Raw genomic sequence first — 21,881 nt, 5'->3', positions numbered from 1 at the left:
ATAGCATTATGAAAATATGATTGAAGTGCTACAAAATTGCCAGCTCCATGAGGCTTCATTTTATCTTACAGTGACAATAATACTTGTGGATATAAATAAAGATGTGAGGATTATTTTATCATTTTAGTGCAATAGTGGAGATGAGCAGGATAGAGACCCTAAGAGCTGTTAAACCATGGAGACGAGTGCAAGTCTTTGTGAATAAAAGAAGAACACACAGTGAAACGAGGGTGGAGGTAGAGATGAAAATATGTGCTCTGTTTATTAGTTAAAGTCAACAGAAATGAACATGAACAGTAATGGACAACATATAGCAGTGGTGGTATTACAGTACAGTATGGTTTCACACAGCTGAGTAATTCTACATGTATTCCAACCTTCCAAAGTCTTCCCAGTTGTGTACTGCCAGAGTAAAACATAGACACTAGCTTTTACCCCACTCCAGTTCTTTCACCCACCTCATCTTCATGTCTCTGTGATTGTAATCAAGCTGTATTATAGGAGCCATGACAAAGACATACCAGCCAGTGTTGCTGGATGATACCATTGCCATGCTACCATTAGTGTTTGCTATGTAGTTAAGAGTCTAAGAGGACATCTACTGCCCTTCCTATTACCATCTCAGTCTAAGGGAAGCCTGCCTTTGGTGGCTGATGTCCTCAGAAACCCTAGCTTCATTGTGTGTGTAAAAATACTAATATTATTAAAATAGAGGGTTAGTAGTATTGGGGCCCAAATAATTTCATTTCATGGAGCCCAGTAGAGCGTTGTTTCTGCTCTTGGTGGGATTTGGAAACAGTTGGAGAGCCTACCTCTTCTACAACAAACGTTTTTTTTCTCCTTTGTCTTTTTTACCACCACGCTAGAGTGAATCTATTCCACTACAATAAATCATCAAACTATTTCAATTATAAATATTTTTGAACACCTATATACATCAGTGGCTCTAAAACAAGTTGGAAGTAAAATGGGAAATGGTATAGCATAGTTAAATAAGACTGTTATTCCCTTTAGGTTATACGTGAAGAAAGCCTGTGGAAAGATGGAGTGTTTACTGCTATTAATGGTTTATCAATAAGGTCAATAGGTGAATAGGTGAATTTATTTGTATAATAATTGTGACTGATATTAAGCAATTAAAGCAGCAGTAGAACCTCAAATTTAATAGATGCTCAATAACACATAAAGCGATGGACTCCTTAAAAATAAACAATTTTTTATTTTTTTTGGTGTGTATGAGTTTTTTAGTCACAGTTTATTCCACATAGCAACTTTGCCTATCCATTTTCTGGACAGAAGTAGCTTACTAAAGGATTTTGTTAACACCATTGATGTCAACAGTTTGTGCAAATTGACTGGATTGTCACAAATATTGGCTCAAGGCACAAAATGTCTCTTCCCACTCTATATGCAAAAAAAAAATACTTTAAGCTGCTCCAATTATGTTTCAATGTAGAAGTGAGGTAGGTTAAAGGAGTGGAGTCAATCACATACATTATCTTTTCTCAAAACAGTCCTCTGTTCTAATCAGTTGATCTAGTATTTAGGATCTTCATTCACAGCAAAATGTAACATATTCAGTGTGGTGGGCTAGTTTAAGGTGGTATTGTAGATCACTGGGAGAACTTGTAGGACCAAAGAACTGGTTTGAGAAAAGGTGGCTTTTGCACATGATTATAGCACTTAACATCATTCTACCATCCCTAATTTCTCCATCTTTGAAGTCGATCTAGTTACTTTTTCTTACTATCTGGCTGAGCCTCCTCCTCTGCTTCTTCACCCTCTGGATTAAACACACTTACAGTAAAATCATTCGTTTCAGTGCCATATTTGTTCTTTGCCCGAATGCAGTATTTGCCAGAGTCGGATGTGGCGACGGTGGTGATAGTGAAGCTGGCATACTTTCCAGACTCAAATTTAAGGATGCAATGGTCATCCCCTATTAGTTCTCTCTCATTCTTCAGCCATGTGACCTCTGGCACTGGGTCTCCCCAGATATTGCATGTGAGGTTAAGTGCCTAGGAGGTAGGAAGAATGATACAAATGAGTAAATTATCCTCTTTCAAGCAAATATGTCTCAATTAAAAGTCATACAATTATAGACATTTTATGGAATCCAAAAAATTGTAGCTTTTGCAGCCACTCAGATTTCTTATTTCCTTGACAACAGATATACATTTTTGCTATTTGCTTTGCTTCAGATTTCAGAAAAACATAATTTTTCTAGGACTGAGACACCAGCAACCATATTTGAGGGCTTGTCAATGCCATGGCCAAATCCAAAGGAACCAACAGAATTTTCTCTGTCCTTGGTGACATTTCAAATCTCTGGATGTCTTAATATTGATCCTTGTCACTGTACACCTGAGTAAAGTAGCTTAAGAGCTGGGTATCAACATTTATAATTTTTGGTTGGGGATTAAATCATCAAAGGAAAGAAGGATTTTTTTGCCCTTCTGCACATAGGAGAATAAACCAAGAAAATGTTTTGTTGGCAGTGATGGCTTGGAAGCCAACCACTGCAATACATTTAAATTACCTTCATAATTATATGATATTGGTGAAATCAATAAACAAAAAAAATGTTATTCAGTATGTTTGGAATCTATGCCATTATCAATCCACTATATTTTATAATAAAACCCTATTGTAATTTCAGTGGGATGCTGAAAATATTGGTTGTGTTGACCAATTTATTGTCATTCTCACACATTTTCGAGTGCTATCAGACCCTCCGTTTTTGAAGCATTGATTTAATCACTTAATGAATATGCAGCTTTCTTATCTTTTAATCCTTGCCTATGTGCCAGTTTAAGCTGGTGCCATGACCCAGATTTCCTGTTTTAGGATGACTTGGCTTCTTTCTCTTGGAGCCACCCTTGCATGCAGGGACCAAATTTGTGCGTTCCTACACTGTCTGCATCAAAAGGAATCACACAGCCCATAGTGTTGGGTGGCAAGGCACTTCCCTGCTCCTCCCTCCTCCTTCTCCAAGCTAACAGACTACACTGTCCACTGGTAACTCTTTCCTGTGAAGACTGGGAGTTCATGGAAAACAGCAAAGAAATATGCCAACAGAGAATTTGAACAAATAGTCTAATGGAGAATGTTTACTCTATTGTGCTGTGTGTTAAACTGAAAAAGACGAGGGTTTAATACTAGTTTAGAAGAACTATCTCTCAATAATAAAAAGCCATTTCATCACTGATCTGAATTAATGAGGGTGATTGATGGTACTGGCAGGCAAAAGCCATGCCTGTAAAATTTTTTAGTATCATCCAAATCAAATACAACAAACCATTTCTATATAGACTGCATTGTACAGTCTTAATGTTTTATTGGGGGTTTACAAATCGGGAAAAAACAGAGAAGGACATTCGTCAATTAAATTAGCAACACTGTGAGATGCAAATCAGGCTGATATTCATTTAGTGTGTTTCAAATTTATGCAGTACTTTTTCAGTGTATTTAAAAAAATATACCAAGATAATACAACATGCTTGGCTTGAAATGAAAGTTTGATTTGAGTCATATTTTGTGCAGATCTGCTTGAACACTGGTTCAGTTTCAGAGAAATACACGTACGTGAGAACCCACAAGCCATTATCACATTCAATAGTATGTCATATGTCTCTTTTACCTTTCCTTCCTGTATAGTTACAACATCAGGCAAACCTCCTATAACTCTTGCACGATCTAAAATAAAGGAAAACAAAATAGTTATTCAAATGCATATGCGCTCTAAAAAAGTCAGGATTTAAAAAATAATAGGTGGTGCATGAGTCCTGCAGCAGGACATGCACAATGGATCATCTGGAAAGCACGCAATGGGGTAGATTTACTAAAAGCAAATAGGCTGTGCATTTTGCAAGGAAAGCTCTACCCTATGTGGGAATTTTCCCTTAATTTAGTGAATGTAGTGAAAATTCACTTGGCAAAGAATACCCAATCACAAGAAAAATTATTTTACCCTGCACATGATTGGATGACAGAATCAGTAGAGCTCCTCTCCCTTCACTAGGTTAAGGGGAAATTCTCTTGCAAAATACAAATTCCCTTGCAAAATGAACACCCTTTTTGCCTTTTTAACCCCAATGTGTACAATGTGGAAGTCTTTTTAAGAGAAGCTAGTCATCTGGCTTAATTACCAAACAAAAAAGTATGCATACAAGCTTCAGTTGTGACCTGGCCAATTTCTCTTTCTAGACCTGCTATCCTCTGTCACATAACCACAAAAGATAAGCATGTTTCTAAGGAAGGTTGTATTACTCGTTTGCATGTGAATTATTGTGTGCAATAAGGCAAGTGATTGCATTATTGCAAGTGGTACAACAATGCATGGTGTATACATATTCATTCATTTTTTAAGGCGCATAGACAGACAAAATAAATACACCTGCCCTGAGTGCACTGCAACAATGTAATAAGGAATACGTTCTTTGCCTGGGGGTACAATGAAAAGAAAATGTGGCAGGTGCATTTTTTTGCCCCATGGACACACCTTGGGGGCATTTAAAATGAAGAGGCATGCTCAACACAACATGCAAAAACAAATACAGAAATGTAAATGAGCCCTAGATGAATGAATGGGTTCAAGAATCAGAATTTTCTTTGCAGGATAGTTAAGAGATTTGTACAAGATATACTGTAGCTACAGCACAAACTACAGCAGGTGTTTTTTTTCCAAAGGAACTAGAGAGGCAGAGATTAAAGCAACCCCCAACCCATCCTATATAAAAACAAATGATCAAACTAACACAAGAAGCTGAGAACGGATATGAAACAACAGGGGTCTGCACATACCATTTTTATTCATTCTCAGTTTCTGTTTTGCTCTCACCTCTCTCTGAACTCTGTATACCTAATATGAGTGGTGCCATTAATGACCTCTTGTAAAACTAGTAATTTCCTAGCTGTCCTTGGCTTCATTATTACTCATTAACCAATCCAAAAGAAGTATGTAGACTAGAAAGTGTGTATGAAGACACACCTGATCTGCATATTTGCTTAAGGTTAGTTCCTGAAAGAGTATTGGAGCCATTGGAACAACATGATAGCCTTTTCAGAAGGAGCTTCCATGCTCTCTCAGCACTAGAGATGGGCTCGGGGGTGTTTGAAATCCCACGTGCCCGATCCCACCAGGAAGCTGAGACTGCCCACGGATAATCAGAGGCAGTGATCTGTGCAGCTGCGGACTGGGAAATGTCTCACTGCCTGTGATTAGCGCTGTGCAGTGTTGGCTTCCTGGCGGGATCGGGCATGTGGGATTTCTACTCAGAAAATGTTTCCTTTAAATGAAACTATCTTTTAGAAAGTGGGTGATTTTTTAAAATTAAATTCATCCTTTTGCCTTCATTTAGGAGAAAAAAAAAAAACAAGCTTAAGGCTGAATTCTAGGAATTTACCTCCTTTGTAAAACGTGAAGGCACGCTATGAGTTAGGCCTCATGCACACTGGACATTATAAAAATGCCAGTAGCTTTAGCTGTAGCTGTAGAGAAAGTTTTGCCGTGTTTTTGCAGTAGCATTTTTCAGCATTTTTTAGCTTTTTTTAGCAAAACTATACTCCCACAAAATCTTATGGCTCAAAAACACTGCTAAACGCCAAATAGCCGTGTTTTTCAGCGTTTTTCAGCTTTTATCAGCTTTTATCAGTTAGAGCATTTTTAGAGCTGAAAAACTCCTCTTGAAACCCACTAGTTCTGAGGTTTTTTTTCCAGCCAGAAAACCCCCCTGCCAAAAAACGCTGATAACAGCCTATGTGTGCATGGACACATAGGATAACATGCTGGGGAGTTTACTGGCTGCAGAAAAAACATCTGAAGCCAAAAACAGCAGCTGTAAAAACTTCCGGTGAGCATGAGGACTTACGTCCAAGGAGGTACATGACATCTCCTGGGCTTATCTCTATACTGATATCTCACAGTTTTATTTTTTTTGAATTCCTGGAAATCAGCTTTAAAGAATAAAAGGTGTTGTCCCTTGCACTATCCAGTGAATCAATCTAATCTAATAAATAGAAAATTGCAGCCAGACCTAAAGTGTATACAGTGCACAAAATTGGTATTACGTAAAAAAGTGATCAGCACAACTTTATAGTAGACAAACTACGATAAAATGAATGATAAATGAATATTTGCTTTGTTTATGCACCTTGTTATATTTATTTGTGTTTTGCACGCTTCATTGCAACATTGCACAGGTGTTTATTTGCCTATTTTGCACAGGAGACACATTATTTACTATACACAGTGATATTCATTTATCATTAATTTTATCGTAGTTTGTCTACTATAAAGTTGCGCTGATCACTTTTTTACTTAATACCAGCTTTAAAGAATATCTATCACAATATTTTTTTTATTTTTACAGTTCTGTCCTCAATGTAGTACTTTTTAATATGTTTCTAAGAGGAGTGCAGAGGAAGGTGAGCTGTGTCAGTCTCTGCATTCTTCCTGCTGTTGCTTGTTTCAGGAAAATGTTTATAGCCGAGACAAGCTGTAGCAATAAATCCACCGTCTCCTTCTTAACTGTTGCTGGAAAAGTGACGGCCTCTTTTTGGGATTGTAAAGGCATACAGATAGTAGATTTCCTTCCAAATGGCCAGACCATAAATGGACAATGTTATGCTAACTTGCTAACCAAACTTTGTGACTACCGGTATATAAAATCCAGCAGGCCTGGGATGCTGACAAAAGGTGTGCTGTTCCACCAGGACATGCTCGGTCTCACACTTTCATAGTTTCAATAACAACAATCCATCAGTGTGGCTTCATGTTCGGACTTCCACCTCTTCCCAAAGCTCAAAAGCCACCTTCATACATCATGCAATTTTTTTTAACTTTTTTATATAGATCCCAATGTATCTGGTGGATGGCAACATTGTTGTTATTAAAGCAGTATTAAACCCAAAACCAAAAATGTAATATATTGCTTACCAATCCTAAAATGTGGTGGCTGCAATAGTTTTCTCTTTTTTTTTTTGTTTAGTTTTACTCTTTTGTTTTCACCTGGTGATACGGTCGGCAACACACTGGGGTTTATTTACTAAAACTGGAGAGTACAAAATCTGTTGCAGCTGTGCATGGTAGTCAATGAGCTTCAAACATATACTGGCTTACTATATATATAGCCACCAATTGCCCAACATGTTTCGACTAATTATAGTCTTCTTCAGGGGACAACATGATGGGAATGAACATGATAGACCAAATCAAATCAGAGAGGCTGAAATACGCTTCAGGGGTCAAAGGCAGAAGGCTAGCTCAGGAGCTCACACGGAATCATATGCAGGCGGCCACACCCAAAGCCCAATTATGGTCCTTATCCAGTTGTTAATAGATATGCTCACGCACCCAATGCTGATTTCAGGTGAATGCTATATGCATAAGGGTAGCTTGTGTTTAAAAGGGAATAAGCTCCACGTGAGCCTTCAAACTGAACATCGTAGTGAAGGACCCTGACCGCTCGCCGCTTGTTTTTTTTTTTTATTGCTGCAACACTTTATAAGCAGTTACAGTAAACTGTTTTTTTTTTTTTTTTTTTTTTTTTTAAGAATAAAGGTTTTACATTAACATTTAAAAGCTGATAATTCTAAGCCCCCCTGTCAGTGATAAATGGTTTGCCACAACTCTTTAGCTGCTACATCTGCAGGACAGATTGGTCTGTTGAAAAACAACAGACTTACTGGTAGGATCACCAGGTGAAAATAAAAGAAAGGAAGCCTGAAAAAGAAAACATACAGCAATCACATCTTATAATTGGTAAGCTGCAATATAATAAAAGTTTGCTTTTGGGTTTGATACCACTTTACATTTGTTAAAGTTGTATTTTTCAACTTATGTTCTAATTATGCCACCCAAACATAAAAAGTTTTATACTTCAACTTATGTTCTAATTATGCTACCCAAACATAAAAAGTTTTATACTTCAACTTATGTTCTAATTATGCTACCCAAACATAAAAAGTTTTATTATTCAACTTATGTTCTAATTATGCTACCCAAACATAAAAAGCAGTTACTCACTTCTTTCTGCTATTGCAGCTTGTCTGTTATTGGCGAGAAAGAAAACACAAAGATTAAAATTTGTTCCATTGATCCCTTGCTTATACAGAAACTGGGTCACTATGTCCCAAGTTCACAAAGCTTATGTTCAGCTCTTTCCAAAACATGTGTTTTGGGATTTAGTCAGGCAGGTACCACCGACCAAATTCTGATATTATCAGCCGGATTCCCTCAACATACTAAACTTTAAAAATGTTCTACAACAAAAGTGAGGCATGCCAGAAACAGATAAATGGTTACACACATTTATTAGAACTATTAACACAATGCTGGTATAAAACTAAGGCTGACAATGATTAATATAGGAATATCATAGAAGAAACAGACATTAGCTAAACACTACACTATAGTGCTTGTCACTGCTTTCTCATACAAGAATAAAACATAAACAGCACCGCTACAGAGAGATCTGCAAAGCTGGTTGAACTCCCTCTACTGGTGAAAAATAAGAATTGTATCAATATCTGGACTCAGCTGATGACAGATCCTGCCAACTGCCTGTCATACAGATCAGTAAGAAAAAAATAAAAATTTTCCTCTTAGCTATACAGTCATCCTTGCTGGCGTGACACATCATCTCTGTTGCAAGCTGTTGTATATCTGTGTCACTGATATATTCATAACATACTGATAACAGTATGTTATCTTTATTTTTATACAGTAAGTACATTAGTATGTTGTGTAATTACTACTTGGGTGCCAGTTGGAGCAATATACTGTATATTTTTAAATAAGGACTCCATCAGGTTTGGCTGTGGGGAGACTGCTAAGTAGAGAACATGTGAAAACCCTAATTATTTTTGGCAGAGAAAAAATATATAGAATCAGCTGTCAGGGCAGATTTTTTTTTAGTACAGAACACTAAATATAGTAACCTGATCTTGTATAAATAGGACAAAATACTTACTTTAACCTCTGGAATTCAGCATAGGCCTCATCATAAGCTGTAAAAGGAAAAAAAAAAAATATTATGACTGAAAAATCCCTGGTCTATGCACTTTTTTAAAAATGATATTATAAGGAATAATATGCACATTACAATGGTACTATACAGTATAACACTAAATAATTTGAAATATGCATAAAATGGTCCTTACCTTGTCCAGACAAGTCAACGTCCTTAGTATGAGTTGTTTTGCCATCAAACATTTCCAGGACATATTTGCCCTTGTCATTTGGTGTGGGTTCGTTAATCTGTAGCCACATCATCTCTCCAGTGACTCCGCTCTTAACTCTGTCTGTGTACTTAATCTTGCCATCACTAAAAAAACAAAAAGAGACCATGAGATTAATGAGAGGAGCAAGGCAGACCCTTCATTGTTAATATTTTATGACATCATACACATGGATTTACTCATTACACATTTCTAAAATAATTTAATCCAATCATAGCCATTAGACAGCAACAGGTTTATACATATCTATGCCCACCGGGGTAGCATTCAGGAAATGTAAATCGGATTATCTATGTGCACCTTCATTTATACATGATAAATACTTGTTGTATTATAGTAGGTGATGACCGTCTGACTTACTTGTGAACCCAACTGAGTTTGAGATCATCCACAAAGTAGTTTACAAATGAATATAGTCTTATGCCTTCCTCATTGCTCATGATCTTGACTTGTGTAGCAGATTCGGCTAGAAAAAGTAATCAAACTGCATTATATAACATATTAATGCTATATGACAAGGTTGGGTAGCACATGCAAGAAAACTAGGACAGTTCAAGAGTCCACTGTAACATAGTAAAGTGTTTGGATTTAAGTGATTACATATGACAGACAGTTAAGGGTTATCTTCTATCTGTGACCTGCACTACAAATATATCATCTAAATTACATTTTGTTTTAATTAAATTGTTATTATTTTTAACTATGGCATCACAAATGCTTTCAAATAACTATATAACTAGCTGCAACTATTTAGCAGGCTGAAAGATGACTGTTGATGTACTAAATACTTACCTATCTGTTTGCAAACTGCATTCATGAGATCATCAAATGCTGTTAAAATAGAAACATAAATAGTTAGACCATGAACAATCACAGCATAGAATGTCATAGTACTGCTGAAAATATTGTAGTGGAAAGGGACTGAAATGAGCAAAATGGTGATCAAGAACGATGGTTCTGGATTGTTCAAAGAGAAGTGCATCTCAATATTAGTCCACTAATGTAAAGTATACAACAGTGACCAAATGAGAGCCCATTTGCATTGCATGCATTGATCTGCATTGCTCAGTACAAGCCCAATACAATAACAATGTTTCCAATAGTCCCAGCTCACAACAATGCATTGTGTGGTGTGAATTGGGTAAAAAAAGAATATCTAAAATAAAATATCAATGCACAGGAGGCGCCACCATAATATACAATCTCTGGCAGCTGGCAACACAATCCCCCTATGGGCAGGTTAAACATATAACCTAAGAAAAAAGCGCTCAGAGAAATGTCCCAACTCAGGGAAATGTTCCAAATGTTTGTCTTGTATCGGAATATTTTACTCCATATAAAGACATAAAGAGAAAAAAAATGTATTGCTGCAAATTGCACCTGGTTGTCAAAATGATTGTTGATTGGAACACGTTGGTATGAACTGAGCCTATTAGATTTCAACTTGAACATCACAACCCAATGGTTTTAATTGGCCCTTAAGAGTAGGCTGAAATAAAGGATGAAATTAGAAAGCAAAAAAGTTGCATAGAGTCTGTAAAAGGGAGACGTAAAAAGATAAGAAAATAGTGTGAAGAGGAAGGCTGCAATAGAAAGGTCCACTAAAGTACAGAAGAATATAATGATGAAGCAGTAGGAGAGGAGTAAAAAAGAGCTGGGTTCACCATACATGTTACATATACAATCTGATTGCACAATCTCCTTTAGATCTACTAACAGGTGTGCAGTGCAAGGGCCTGTCTGATTAGATACAAATTGATTGTATGGTTTAGCTAGATCCCAATATTACAACGTTTTGGTAAATCTTGATTGTACAAAAATTATATGGTGAAATTGTAAAGTGTATGGTTATTCTTACCTTGCTGAACAGGAGAACAAAGATAAAATGGATAGAGGAATACAGAAGAAACATACAGAAGCATACAGAGGAGAAAGATTGTGGAGGAAGAGAAGGGCAACAGAGAAAAGAAAAATTGGCAAATAAACTTATACGAATGTTGGAATATGGGTGAAGTAATAGAAAAAAAGTAAAGATTTACCCTTGAGAAATACATTTAGTTAATATATTTACATTACCCCGTCTTTCACCCACAGTGCCTGGGTGAAGGTGATGTCACAATTCTTCCAGTGGGATCCTGGGAACAACGAGGATCCCAAATCTAGCAAGATGACATTCTTGTACTAGGCTAGTGTATTCTCATGAAATTTGGGGTACATGTAATTTCCCAGTAATCGGTCAGAAGAATGGTGACATCACCCCTTGCAGTGTAAAAGAGATTTCGGTATTTACTCTAACTTTTTCCTCACAGTTAAGCTTTCCCCCTTCTAAACAAAAGCCATTTACAGGGGGAGGAGGTCTGAGATCATTTATGAACCTTTTCTAGCAAGGTCTGCTTTAAAGAACAGGGATAAAGAGGAAGGCAATAGCAGAGAGTACCACAGTAGACGTTAGGAATATAGGGGTATGAATAAGAGGTAGGCAGCAACTAATGGTGCACTGTAGAAGAGGAAAGTAAGCAGGTGAAATAGTATATGCAAAGAGATAGGCAGAGAGTGACACCATCAAAGATTACCATTTAAGGGGAAGAAAGGTATATGGGTGAATGTGTGTAGGTAAGAGGACCACTGTGGAAGAGGTGAGTACAAGGATAAAGAATCAGGGGGTATAGAGAAAGACAGCAGTAGAAAGCATTACTGCAGAAGAAAGATGCATGGAAGAGAAAGGGGTATAAGTGCGGGTAAATGCGAACAAAATAATAGCCATCAACACTGCAGAAGTATAGAATACAGCAATAAAGAGCAACTTCAGTGCTTATAATGCTGACCCCTTTCACTGGCACCACCATCTTTGAAAGTCCAGAGCAGGCGCAAATGTGCTGAAAGGTTCTGTCCAGCCTTCGGGACCTGGCGAAGACCTATGGCACATCTGCGCGCATTCCAAGTTTTCCCACACGTGCGCAGACAACCACAGATCCGGGACCTCCATAACTACACCATCTTTGCACATAGAAAACACCATGCATGTGCACTGGACTAAAGAACCTCTTTAGCAAGTCCTAGTTGCAATCTCGAAACACCCAATACGAGGACAATATGCGACCAGTCTAAACTATGTGGCATGTTCACCAATGCCAGGAGCATGGCGGACAAGATGGGTGAACTAGAGATACTGTTGTACAAGGAGGATTTGGATTTTGTGGGAATTTCAGAGACCTGGTTCAACAGCTCTCATGATTGGCTGGCAAACATTCAAGGGTATACCCTATACCTCAAGGATAGAGAGGGTAAAAAAGGGGGAGGGGTATGCCTATATATCAAGAATAATGTACAAGTGAATTTGAGAGATGACATCACTGAGGGAGCTAGAGAATAGGTGGAATCCTTATGGGTAGAGCTCCAAAGGGATGAAGCTAAGGGGAAAATAATACTGGGAGTATGCTATAGGCCCCCTAACCTGAGGGAGGAAGTGGAGACGGATCTCCTATCACAAATTGGATTAGCAGCAAGGATGGGAAGTGTTATCATAATGGGGGATTTTAATTATTCAGACATAGACTGGGCGGAGGGAACCGCGCATTCATTTAGGGCTCGCCAGTTCCTTAATGTCTTGCAGGACAATTTTATGGGTCAGATGGTAGACGCACCAACTAGAAATAAAACATTACTGGATCTACTGATTACCAACAATACAGACCTGATCACAGATGTGGAAATACGGGGCAATTTAGGTAACAGCGATCACAGGTCAATTTGTTTCAGTATAAATCACACAAATAGGAAACATAAAGGGAATACAAAGACACTGAATTTCCAAAGAGCCAAGTTCCCTAAACTACAAACCTTGCTAAAAGGCATAAATTATTAGGAACAAAGAATACGGAGGAGAGATGGGTTTGCTTTAAGAGCATATTAAATAAGGGCATTAGCCAATGTATCCCATTGGGTAATACATTTAAAAGAGCGAACAAAAATCCTGGATGGCTTAACTCCAATGTAAAAATGCATATAAAAGCAAAGGAGAAGGCCTTCAAAAAATACAAGGTTGAGGGATCATCCTCAGCATTCAGACTTTATAAAGAATGCAACAAGAAATGTAAGGGTGCAATTAGGACGGCTAAGATAGAACATGAAAGACACATAGCGGAGGAGAGCAAAAAAAATCCCAAGAAATTCTTTAAGTATGTAAACAGTAAAAAAGGGAGGACAGACCATATTGGCCCCATAAAGAATGAGGAAGGACATCTGGTTACAAAGGATTGGGAGATGGCGAAGGTATTGAATTTATTCTTCTCCTCAGTCTTCACAAGTGAATCGGGGGGCTTCAGTAACCAAAACTGCAGTGTTTATCCTCATGACACAACACGGGAAGCACCTCCATGGTTAACAGAGGACAGAATTAAAATTAGACTAAAGAAACTTAACATTAATCACCGGGACCAGATGGCTTGCATCCGAGGGTACTTAGGGAACTCAGTCAAGTGATTGCCAGACCGTTGTTCCTAATTTTTACAGATAGTCTACTGACTGGAATGGTACCAGCTGATTGGAGAAAAGCCAATGTAGCACCAATATTTAAAAAGGGCCCAAAATACATCCCTGGGAATTACAGACCAGTTAGCCTAACATCAATAGTATGTAAACTCTTGGAGGGGATGATAAGGGACTATATACAAGATTTTAGTAATAAGAACGGTATCATTAGCAGTAATCAGCATGGATTCATGAAGAATCGTTCTTGCCAAACCAATCTATTAACCTTCTATGAGGAGGTGAGTTGCCATCTAGATAAAGGAAGGCCCATAGACGTGGTGTATCTGGATTTTGCAAAAGCATTTGACACAGTTCCCCATAAACGTTTACTGTACAAAATAAGGTCTGTTGGCATGGACCATAGAGTGAGTACATGGATTGAAAACTGGCTACAAGGGCGAGTTCAGAGGATGGTGATAAATGGGGAGTACTCAGAATGGTCAGGGGTGGGTAGTGGGGTTCCCCAGGGTTCTGTGCTGGGACCAATCCTATTTAATTTGTTCATAAACGACCTGGAGGATGGGATAAACAGTTCAATCTCTGTATTTGCAGACGATACTAAGCTAAGCAGGGCAATAACTTCTCCGAAGGATGTGGAATCCTTGCAAAAAGACCTGAACAAATTAATGGGGTGGGCGACTACATGGCAAATGAGGTTCAATGTAGAAAAATGTAAAATAATGCATTTGGGTGGCAAAAATATGAATGCAATCTATACACTGGGGGGAGAACCTCTGGGGGAATCTAGGATGGAAAAGGACCTGGGGGTCCTAGTAGATGATAGGCTCAGCAATGGCATGCAATGCCAAGCTGCTGCTAACAAAGCAAACAGAATATTGGCATGCATTAAAAGGGGGATCAACGCCAGAGATAAAACGATAATTCTCCCACTCTACAAGGCTCTGGTCCGGCCGCACCTGGAGTATGCTGTCCAGTTCTGGCACCAGTCCTCAGGAAGGATGTACTGGAAATGGAGCAAGTACAAAGAAGGGCAACAAAGCTAATAAAGGGTCTGGAGGATATTAGTTATGAGGAAAGGTTGCGAGCACTGAATTTATTCTCTCTGGAGAAGAGACGCTTGAGAGGGGATATGATTTCAATTTACAAATACTGTACTGGTGACCCCACAATAGGGATAAACCTTTTTCGCAGAAGAGAGTTTAATAAGACTTGTGGCCACTCATTACAATTAGAAGAAAAGAGGTTTAACCTCAAACTACGTAGAGGGTTCTTTACTGTAAGAGCGGCAAGGATGTGGAATTCCCTTCCACAGGCGGTGGTCTCAGCGGGGAGCATTGATAGCTTCAAGAAACTATTAGATAATCACCTGAATGACCGCAACATACAGGGATATACAATGTAATACTGACACATAATCACACACATAGGTTGGACTTGATGGACTTGTGTCTTTTTTCAACCTCACCTACTATGTAACTAAGTAACCACACACAGAATAATAGATACTCAGAGGCATACTATTCCATATACACAAATTAAGAAAATAAATGTTTCTAACAATTCAGTGCTGACAGACAAGTATTAGACGCAGACAGGTGTTCAGAAACGGGTCCAACAAGTTTTACCTGCATCTATAAGCTTGAGTACACTCTTGTCCTTTCCTCTGTCATCTTTCAGTATTAACTCATATATACCGGCATCTTTCCTTGTTATCTGGCAATATAAATATGAATTTATAGGTTGTTCCTCATTTCAGATTAATGATGTAATCACATACACATTCATAATATTACAAGCATGTCCTAGTAATGGGCCTCATCTTAGGGGCAATAAAATGCATGTATATTATAGTCATAGTTAGAGATTTATTCAGGTGAACTTACCTCAGTAATGAGCAATGTACATACGCCATCCTTAAAGTCATGTTTCTCATCCTCCATTATCTCCATGCCATCTTTATACCATGTAATTGTGGTTTCTTTCTTCATATTAGCTACCTATAGTAAAGTTTAAAATATAAAAAGAGAGCTGGTCATTATGTAAATTACACAATTTTCCTAGATGTTTAGAAGAACTTTCAAAGGTGTACTACAAACCAGTGTGTGATCTCTTTTTAGAATGGAGCCTTACATGTCATTGTAAAATTTGATACCCACAACTGTCAGCTTGTGTTTAAATTGGGATCCTAAAATGTAAAATTCCCATCAGAACCCTGGAGAATGAATATGATAAACCAGGTTCCCAAATAGTAATTCTAGGACCCCATCTGTGGTGTAGACTCAGACTGGAAACCTCTGCTATACAGTAATCAGTACTTCTTGGTTCCTCATACACCTAAGCTGGCCATGTGCCGCAGAAAATTTGAAGTAGCGGGATCGAAACATTTTCTTGAACAAATACATTACTAACTGTGAAAGTGGTTTTCATTCAGAAAAAATCATACATATTGTAATAGATAGAACTGGATAAAATGGATAACATTTTATGGGCCCTTTCACACAGGCTTTCTGATCAGGTTTGCCTCTCAGTGTTTTGGGCAGACCTGATTGGAAGCTTCATGCAGATCTATGGGCAGCCAGATGTAAACTGACTTGTGTCCTTTTACATCCGCTTACCTCTGAGTCCTTCCAGGTCTGGAATAAAAAAAATTTAATAGATTGCAAACTTTTCCATTTTTCCAGACCCAAATTTGACGGATCAGAGGTAGCTTGATGTCCTTTTTAATTTGGCAACCCATAGATCCAACACGAGTCCGCCACAGGCCCTTGTAAAAAATGCAGACAAAAATACTAAACAGGTTCAAATGTCACAAAACTTTTACCTGTCCCATTCAGCCCCAATTCAGCAGGGGATCTGCTCATAGATCCCCTGGTGAACAAAGTAGGGTGCTCTTGTCTGAAAGGACCCTACATGCTTTGAACAAAATTAGTTGATGGCAAGAAAGAATGTTTGACAAATGATTTTTCTACAAACCTTCAAATGGAAATCTAACCATGTATTGCCAACTTTATATTGACAATATCATTGCATTTAATGGTAAGAAACAAGGCGGGCATGAACTAGACAAGATATAAACACATGGGTGGAATACATGTTATCTAATGAAATCTTTTGCCTCGTACACACTATTGGACATTCCGGCAACAAAACCGTGGATTTTTTTCCAACGGATGTTGGCTCAAACTTGTCTTGCATACACACGGTCACACAAATGTTGTCGGAAATTCCGATCGGCAATCACGCGGTGACGTACGACACGTACAACAAGCCGAGAAAAATGAAGTTCAATAGCCAGTGCGGCTCTTCTGCTTGATTCCGAGCATGCGTGGACTTTTGTACGTCTGAATTGTGTACAGATGCTCGGAATTTCCGACAACAAAGTTTGTTGTCAGAAAATTTGAGAACCTCTCTCAAACATTTGTTGTTGGAAATTCCGACAGCATATGTCCGATAGAGCATTACGCATGCTGCACAAACTGTTGGCGCTATATAAATCCTCTATAATAATAATAATAATAATGCTGTCCTTACCTTACTTTTCAGAAGAACATTGCACTCAGGAGTAACTTCCCATGCAAGGTACTCCACAAAATGAGGACCTTTTAAAGACAGGAGGGTAATTATGCCTCAGCAACATCAGAATAATAATAATAGTAAAATACAAATTGTTCCTCTTAGGCCAGCCATACACAGAGTAAATTTCTTTCCTACAACCATGGGTTGCAGGAAAGAAATTTGCTTGATTCCCCCATCAACACAAACAGTGTTGATGAGGGAATCCCTTCTGCCAGACCATTGTGATTATTGCTAGTGGCTATAGCAGCAGGTTCCTGCTGAACCGGCCGAGATTCGAACCGTGTATGGCCTGCCTCAATCTGTGTTAATTTGTGTTAGTAAAGTGGTTGTAAAGGCAGAAGGTTTTTTATTTGAATGCATTCTATGCATTAAGATAAAAAGCCGGCTGTGTGCAGCAGCCCCCCTCAGCTCCCCCTAATACTTACCCGAGGTCCCTCTCTATCCAACGATGTCCATGAGTGTCCCAGCCATCCAAGATTCTCCTTCCCTGGCTGCCGCTGCTGTCAATCAAAGTCAGCTAGCCAATCAGGAGAGAAAAGGGGCGGGGCCGGGTCACGGCTCTGTGTCTGAATGGACACAGGGAGCTGTGACTCGGGTGCCCCTATAGCAAGCTGCTTGCTGTTGGGGGCACTGAACAGGAGGGAGGGGCCAAGAGCACAGAAGCAAATTGCAAATCCACTGCAACAGAGCAGGTAGTATAACATGTTTGTTATTTTTATAGGAAAAAAAACAAGACTTTACAATCACTTTAAAGCCCAGTGGAAGCAACTATAGTGAGAATAATCAGTCCCCTATGGACCCGAGCAATGTTTACATTTCTGCCAAATAAGATAACAAAGTAATACTTTTTTTTTTTTTTAGGACAAACAATGCATTCTTTTGGTAATATTGTTTTGCAAAAATTATTTTAATTTAAAATTATTCTTAATGAAGTCTATAGACAAATAATGTAACAAAATGATTAAATAGATCTTTTTTTCACTTTGATCAGTGTTGGTTTAAGAGATACATTGTTACAGGGAATAAAAAAATAAATACATTTTATTCTATATTTGGTCCTGCTTAAAATTACGCTAAAGGGTTGATTTACTAAAACTGGAGAGTGAAAAATCTGCTGCAGCTCTGCTTAGAAACCAATCAGTTTTCATTTTTTTTTTTTTTTTTTTGCCAAAGCTTAAAGCGGGGTTCCACTCAAATTTTTAACTTAATCTTACCCCCTTCAGTTAATTTCATAGATGTTCAAATGCCGCACGATATTTTTTTTTATAGCTGTAATTACCTTTATATTGTACTTTATTGTGGCACTTCCTGTCTCTCCTCCCATGGGAGTAGGCGTGTTTATTGCCTTTCCCTGGCGCCGCACTGTCTCCTGGGAGCTTAGTGTCAGGCTTCCCAAGATTCATTGCGGAAACAATGATCATGCGCTTGAACAAGCTGTGAATGAACAGCATTCACCGCATCCCGGAAATCAATGCTTGTGGGCTTCACATGCCCACAAGCAAGATGGAAACAGCCAGCATCACATTTTTTAAGTTATTCTTCAGTACAAAAACAGACAGAGGCGGAAATATTACACCCAAACTGTGAGTATTATTTTGGGGTTAGCAAAGTGTCTCAATGACCTAAAAAAAAAAAAAAAAAAAGATTGGTCGCCGGACTCCCGCTTTAACTGAACAAGCTGAAGTTAAAAGCTGATTGGCTACCATGCACAGCTGCACTGCATCAGGGTTTACACCCTCCAGTTTTTGTAAATCAACTAATAAATTATGATTCTTGTACAAAGCATTGCAAAGGTATTTACAAATGAAATACTTTTTTTTAATTGTTTTTTTTTTATGCAACACAAAAAAAAAAAAAAAAATAAGGAACAAAATTAATAAATATTAAAAAAGTTTTAAAACTTGTGCAAGTAAAAAAAAAGTATCACAGACAGTACTCAGTTGTCTTTGCTTCAAATATGTTGAGTGTCTGCCCTCTAGTGGTTGGTGCAGGCATACGATTTTCACATTATACTGTACAGTACAGTAAGGATTACATGGTGATTTAAATACGTAATTTGGTGTTTGAACACCAACTTATGTTCACTGACATTTTAAGAATAGTATGTTATTATGACTAAGAACTGTTATGTGAAATGTGTCAAGGCACTCATTGGATGACCCCTGTGTCTTTGTTGATGTTTAGAATAAAATAAAAGCTTGCTGGTTCCAGGCTTCACTTGTAAAATGGACTTTTCTTTAAATGTCAGTGTAGCTTTTCAGCAGACAAAGGATGGGGACCCATGGTTGTTGCTGGAGAGTAGGCACTTTGGGTTTACTTATGTGGTAGCAGCTTCCTTTTGCATTTCTTCCAAAGATGAGCAGAAAAATGTAAAAAGATATTTCTACCCCGAGACTGGATTACTGAAGTTATTACAGTTATTAATATAGATACAGCACTCACGCAGACCTATTTTTTTATGTGTATATTATGTTTTTCATTTGCTCAAAAGAACCCACATAAGGTAGCAAAATGAAAAATGTAAGACAAGCAATAGTTAAGCCCCCTTTACATACAAACTTTATTAAACAAGCTTCAGCCACGTTTGATGCTTTTTTTCAATTGTTGTCTTTTATCAAATGGAAATCGTATTGTATCGTAAAATAAACAAATAAATAAATATATATATGTAGGAAGGCCAGTATGGTGGCCTGAATTTATGGGAGGAGCCCGGGGGGTATTTAAGCAGCCCGCTCACCTGTGGTGATTGTCGGTTTCCTGTGCGCGATATACGTCACTAGGCCGACTATTCGAATACCAGCGTCCGCAAGTTCTTGTCTCGCAAGTTCCCGCATTCGCAAAAATTTCCGCGCTCGAGAGTTTCGAAGTCCGTGTTACCGATTCGCATTTCGTACCACGCTTCTGGCTCGGCTGTCGCAGGTAGGGTTCCGATTGATTTTGTTCTCACGCATTGTTAGATATCATGTCACTAAACCGTGATATCAAACTTACGAATCACTCGCAAATTTCACTACGTACCGCAATGCATACCACTCGCACCATCGTTATGTTACCGTTCTTGTTATTAGTAAACCACAGCGACGTAGACGTCGCTTCATTCAGGCATGACTAACAAATGGTTACCATGCATCAGTAGACAACCGTTGTGATTCGCAATTCGCTATTTCTTATCGACTCATGTCAGTTCGATACTAAGTCATTTCTCATTTCGGAAACATTTCTAACATTTCAAACCATTTTGAATCATTTCATTCATTTCAGTCACGTACCGCGCTCCAATCCGAATCCAGTCGCATCTAAAGATGCACCGATTCGCTCCGGTGTGCCCCAGTTGTCTACGGCCTCATTTCAGTACATGCTCCAGAGTCACGACTCACCGATTCGTACCTCTGTCATGGCCATCATTTCACTGTCACGTACCACGCTCCGATATAAATTCAGTTGCATTAAATGCACCGATTCGTCTCGGCGCGCCCCAGGTATTTGCCACATTTCGGTACATGCTCCAGAGTCTGATTCGTAGTCAGCCACAATAGCAGCATGATCAATTCGCGCCTCTGTCATGGCAAACAAACCATTACATGTGCACTCACCGCGCTCCGGTTCAAATCCAGTCGCATCTATGATGCACCGATTCGTTACGGCGTGCCCCAGGGTTCGGCCTCATTTCAGTACATGCTCCAGAGTCCGGATCGTAGTTAGTCGCAGATATCGGGCGACCGATCCGCATCTCTGTCATGGGAATTAGTTACCAGTCATTTTACTCCCACATATCGCATCACAGTTTTGAAACCAGTCGCATCCGAGATGCACCGATTCATTACGGAATGCCCCAGTTGTTACAGCTTTATCCATACCTGTACCAGAGCTCAGTTCTTTGCCAGTCGCAGATACGGCACAACTAATTCGAGTCTCGGTCAAGGTAAAAACGTTTCTGTCATTTCGTTGTTTCATACTGCGCTCCGATTCGAATCCAGATGCATCCAAAGATGCACCGATTCGTCCCGGTGTGCACCAATGTTTTCTGTTGCCTCATTTCAGTACATGCTCCAGAGTCCAGTTCATGGTCAGTTGCAGTGGCGGCATGACCGCGCTGGAGCTCAGTCATGGCAAGAGATTTCTCTCATTTCATGATCAAGGCAAAACATTTCAAATCATTTCATTGTCACTATACCGCGAATCACCATACTAGTTACTACTTCAAGCTAGTTAGCAAACCCTTCACGAGTTATCATCTTCTATTTTCCTCCAGGTTAGTCAAAGTTCAGTAGGTCCACCCTGCACCAGGTTGGATGATATCCCCCCAGGTTACAGTCAACCAAAACACGATCTCAAGGACAGGACAGGATATCTTAACCAGATCAATAGACATGTGCACACTGAAATATTTCGTTTCGGAATTTCGTTTTCGTCTGAAAAATAAATTTATTTAGTTACTCCCGAAATTCGTTTTTATTTATTTCGTTTTTCGTTAAAAATTGCATTCGTCCGAAAATCCAAATTAAGGTTGAATCTGTCATTGAAGGCTTATGGTGTCTGTCGAATGTTCAAAGAAGATTCGACGGAGCAGCTAA

The 21,881-nt window shown here is 38.7% G+C and overlaps 1 protein-coding gene across 2 annotated transcripts in view; it reads right to left on the bottom strand.

The window, feature by feature from the left end:
• Positions 1-231: 231 nt before the first annotated feature.
• MYOM1 (myomesin 1) overlaps positions 232-21,881 on the bottom strand; it is a 180,638-nt gene continuing 158,988 nt past the window's right edge. For both annotated transcript variants that reach the window (XM_073631423.1, XM_073631424.1), the window contains 10 exons: positions 17,263-17,330; positions 15,615-15,728; positions 15,357-15,444; positions 10,033-10,071; positions 9,601-9,706; positions 9,163-9,326; positions 8,973-9,009; positions 8,027-8,049; positions 3,641-3,696; positions 232-2,018 (listed from right to left, as the gene is read on the bottom strand). In XM_073631423.1, coding sequence (XP_073487524.1) covers positions 1,734-2,018; positions 3,641-3,696; positions 8,027-8,049; positions 8,973-9,009; positions 9,163-9,326; positions 9,601-9,706; positions 10,033-10,071; positions 15,357-15,444; positions 15,615-15,728; positions 17,263-17,330 — 980 coding nt within the window. In that variant the 3' untranslated portion in view covers positions 232-1,733. The remainder of the gene's footprint in view (positions 2,019-3,640; positions 3,697-8,026; positions 8,050-8,972; positions 9,010-9,162; positions 9,327-9,600; positions 9,707-10,032; positions 10,072-15,356; positions 15,445-15,614; positions 15,729-17,262; positions 17,331-21,881) is intronic.

Source organism: Aquarana catesbeiana, linkage group LG05 (assembly GCF_042186555.1).
Source record: "Aquarana catesbeiana isolate 2022-GZ linkage group LG05, ASM4218655v1, whole genome shotgun sequence".
Lineage (NCBI taxonomy): Eukaryota > Metazoa > Chordata > Amphibia > Anura > Ranidae > Aquarana > Aquarana catesbeiana.
This window is presented reverse-complemented; position numbering and strand designations above follow the sequence as displayed.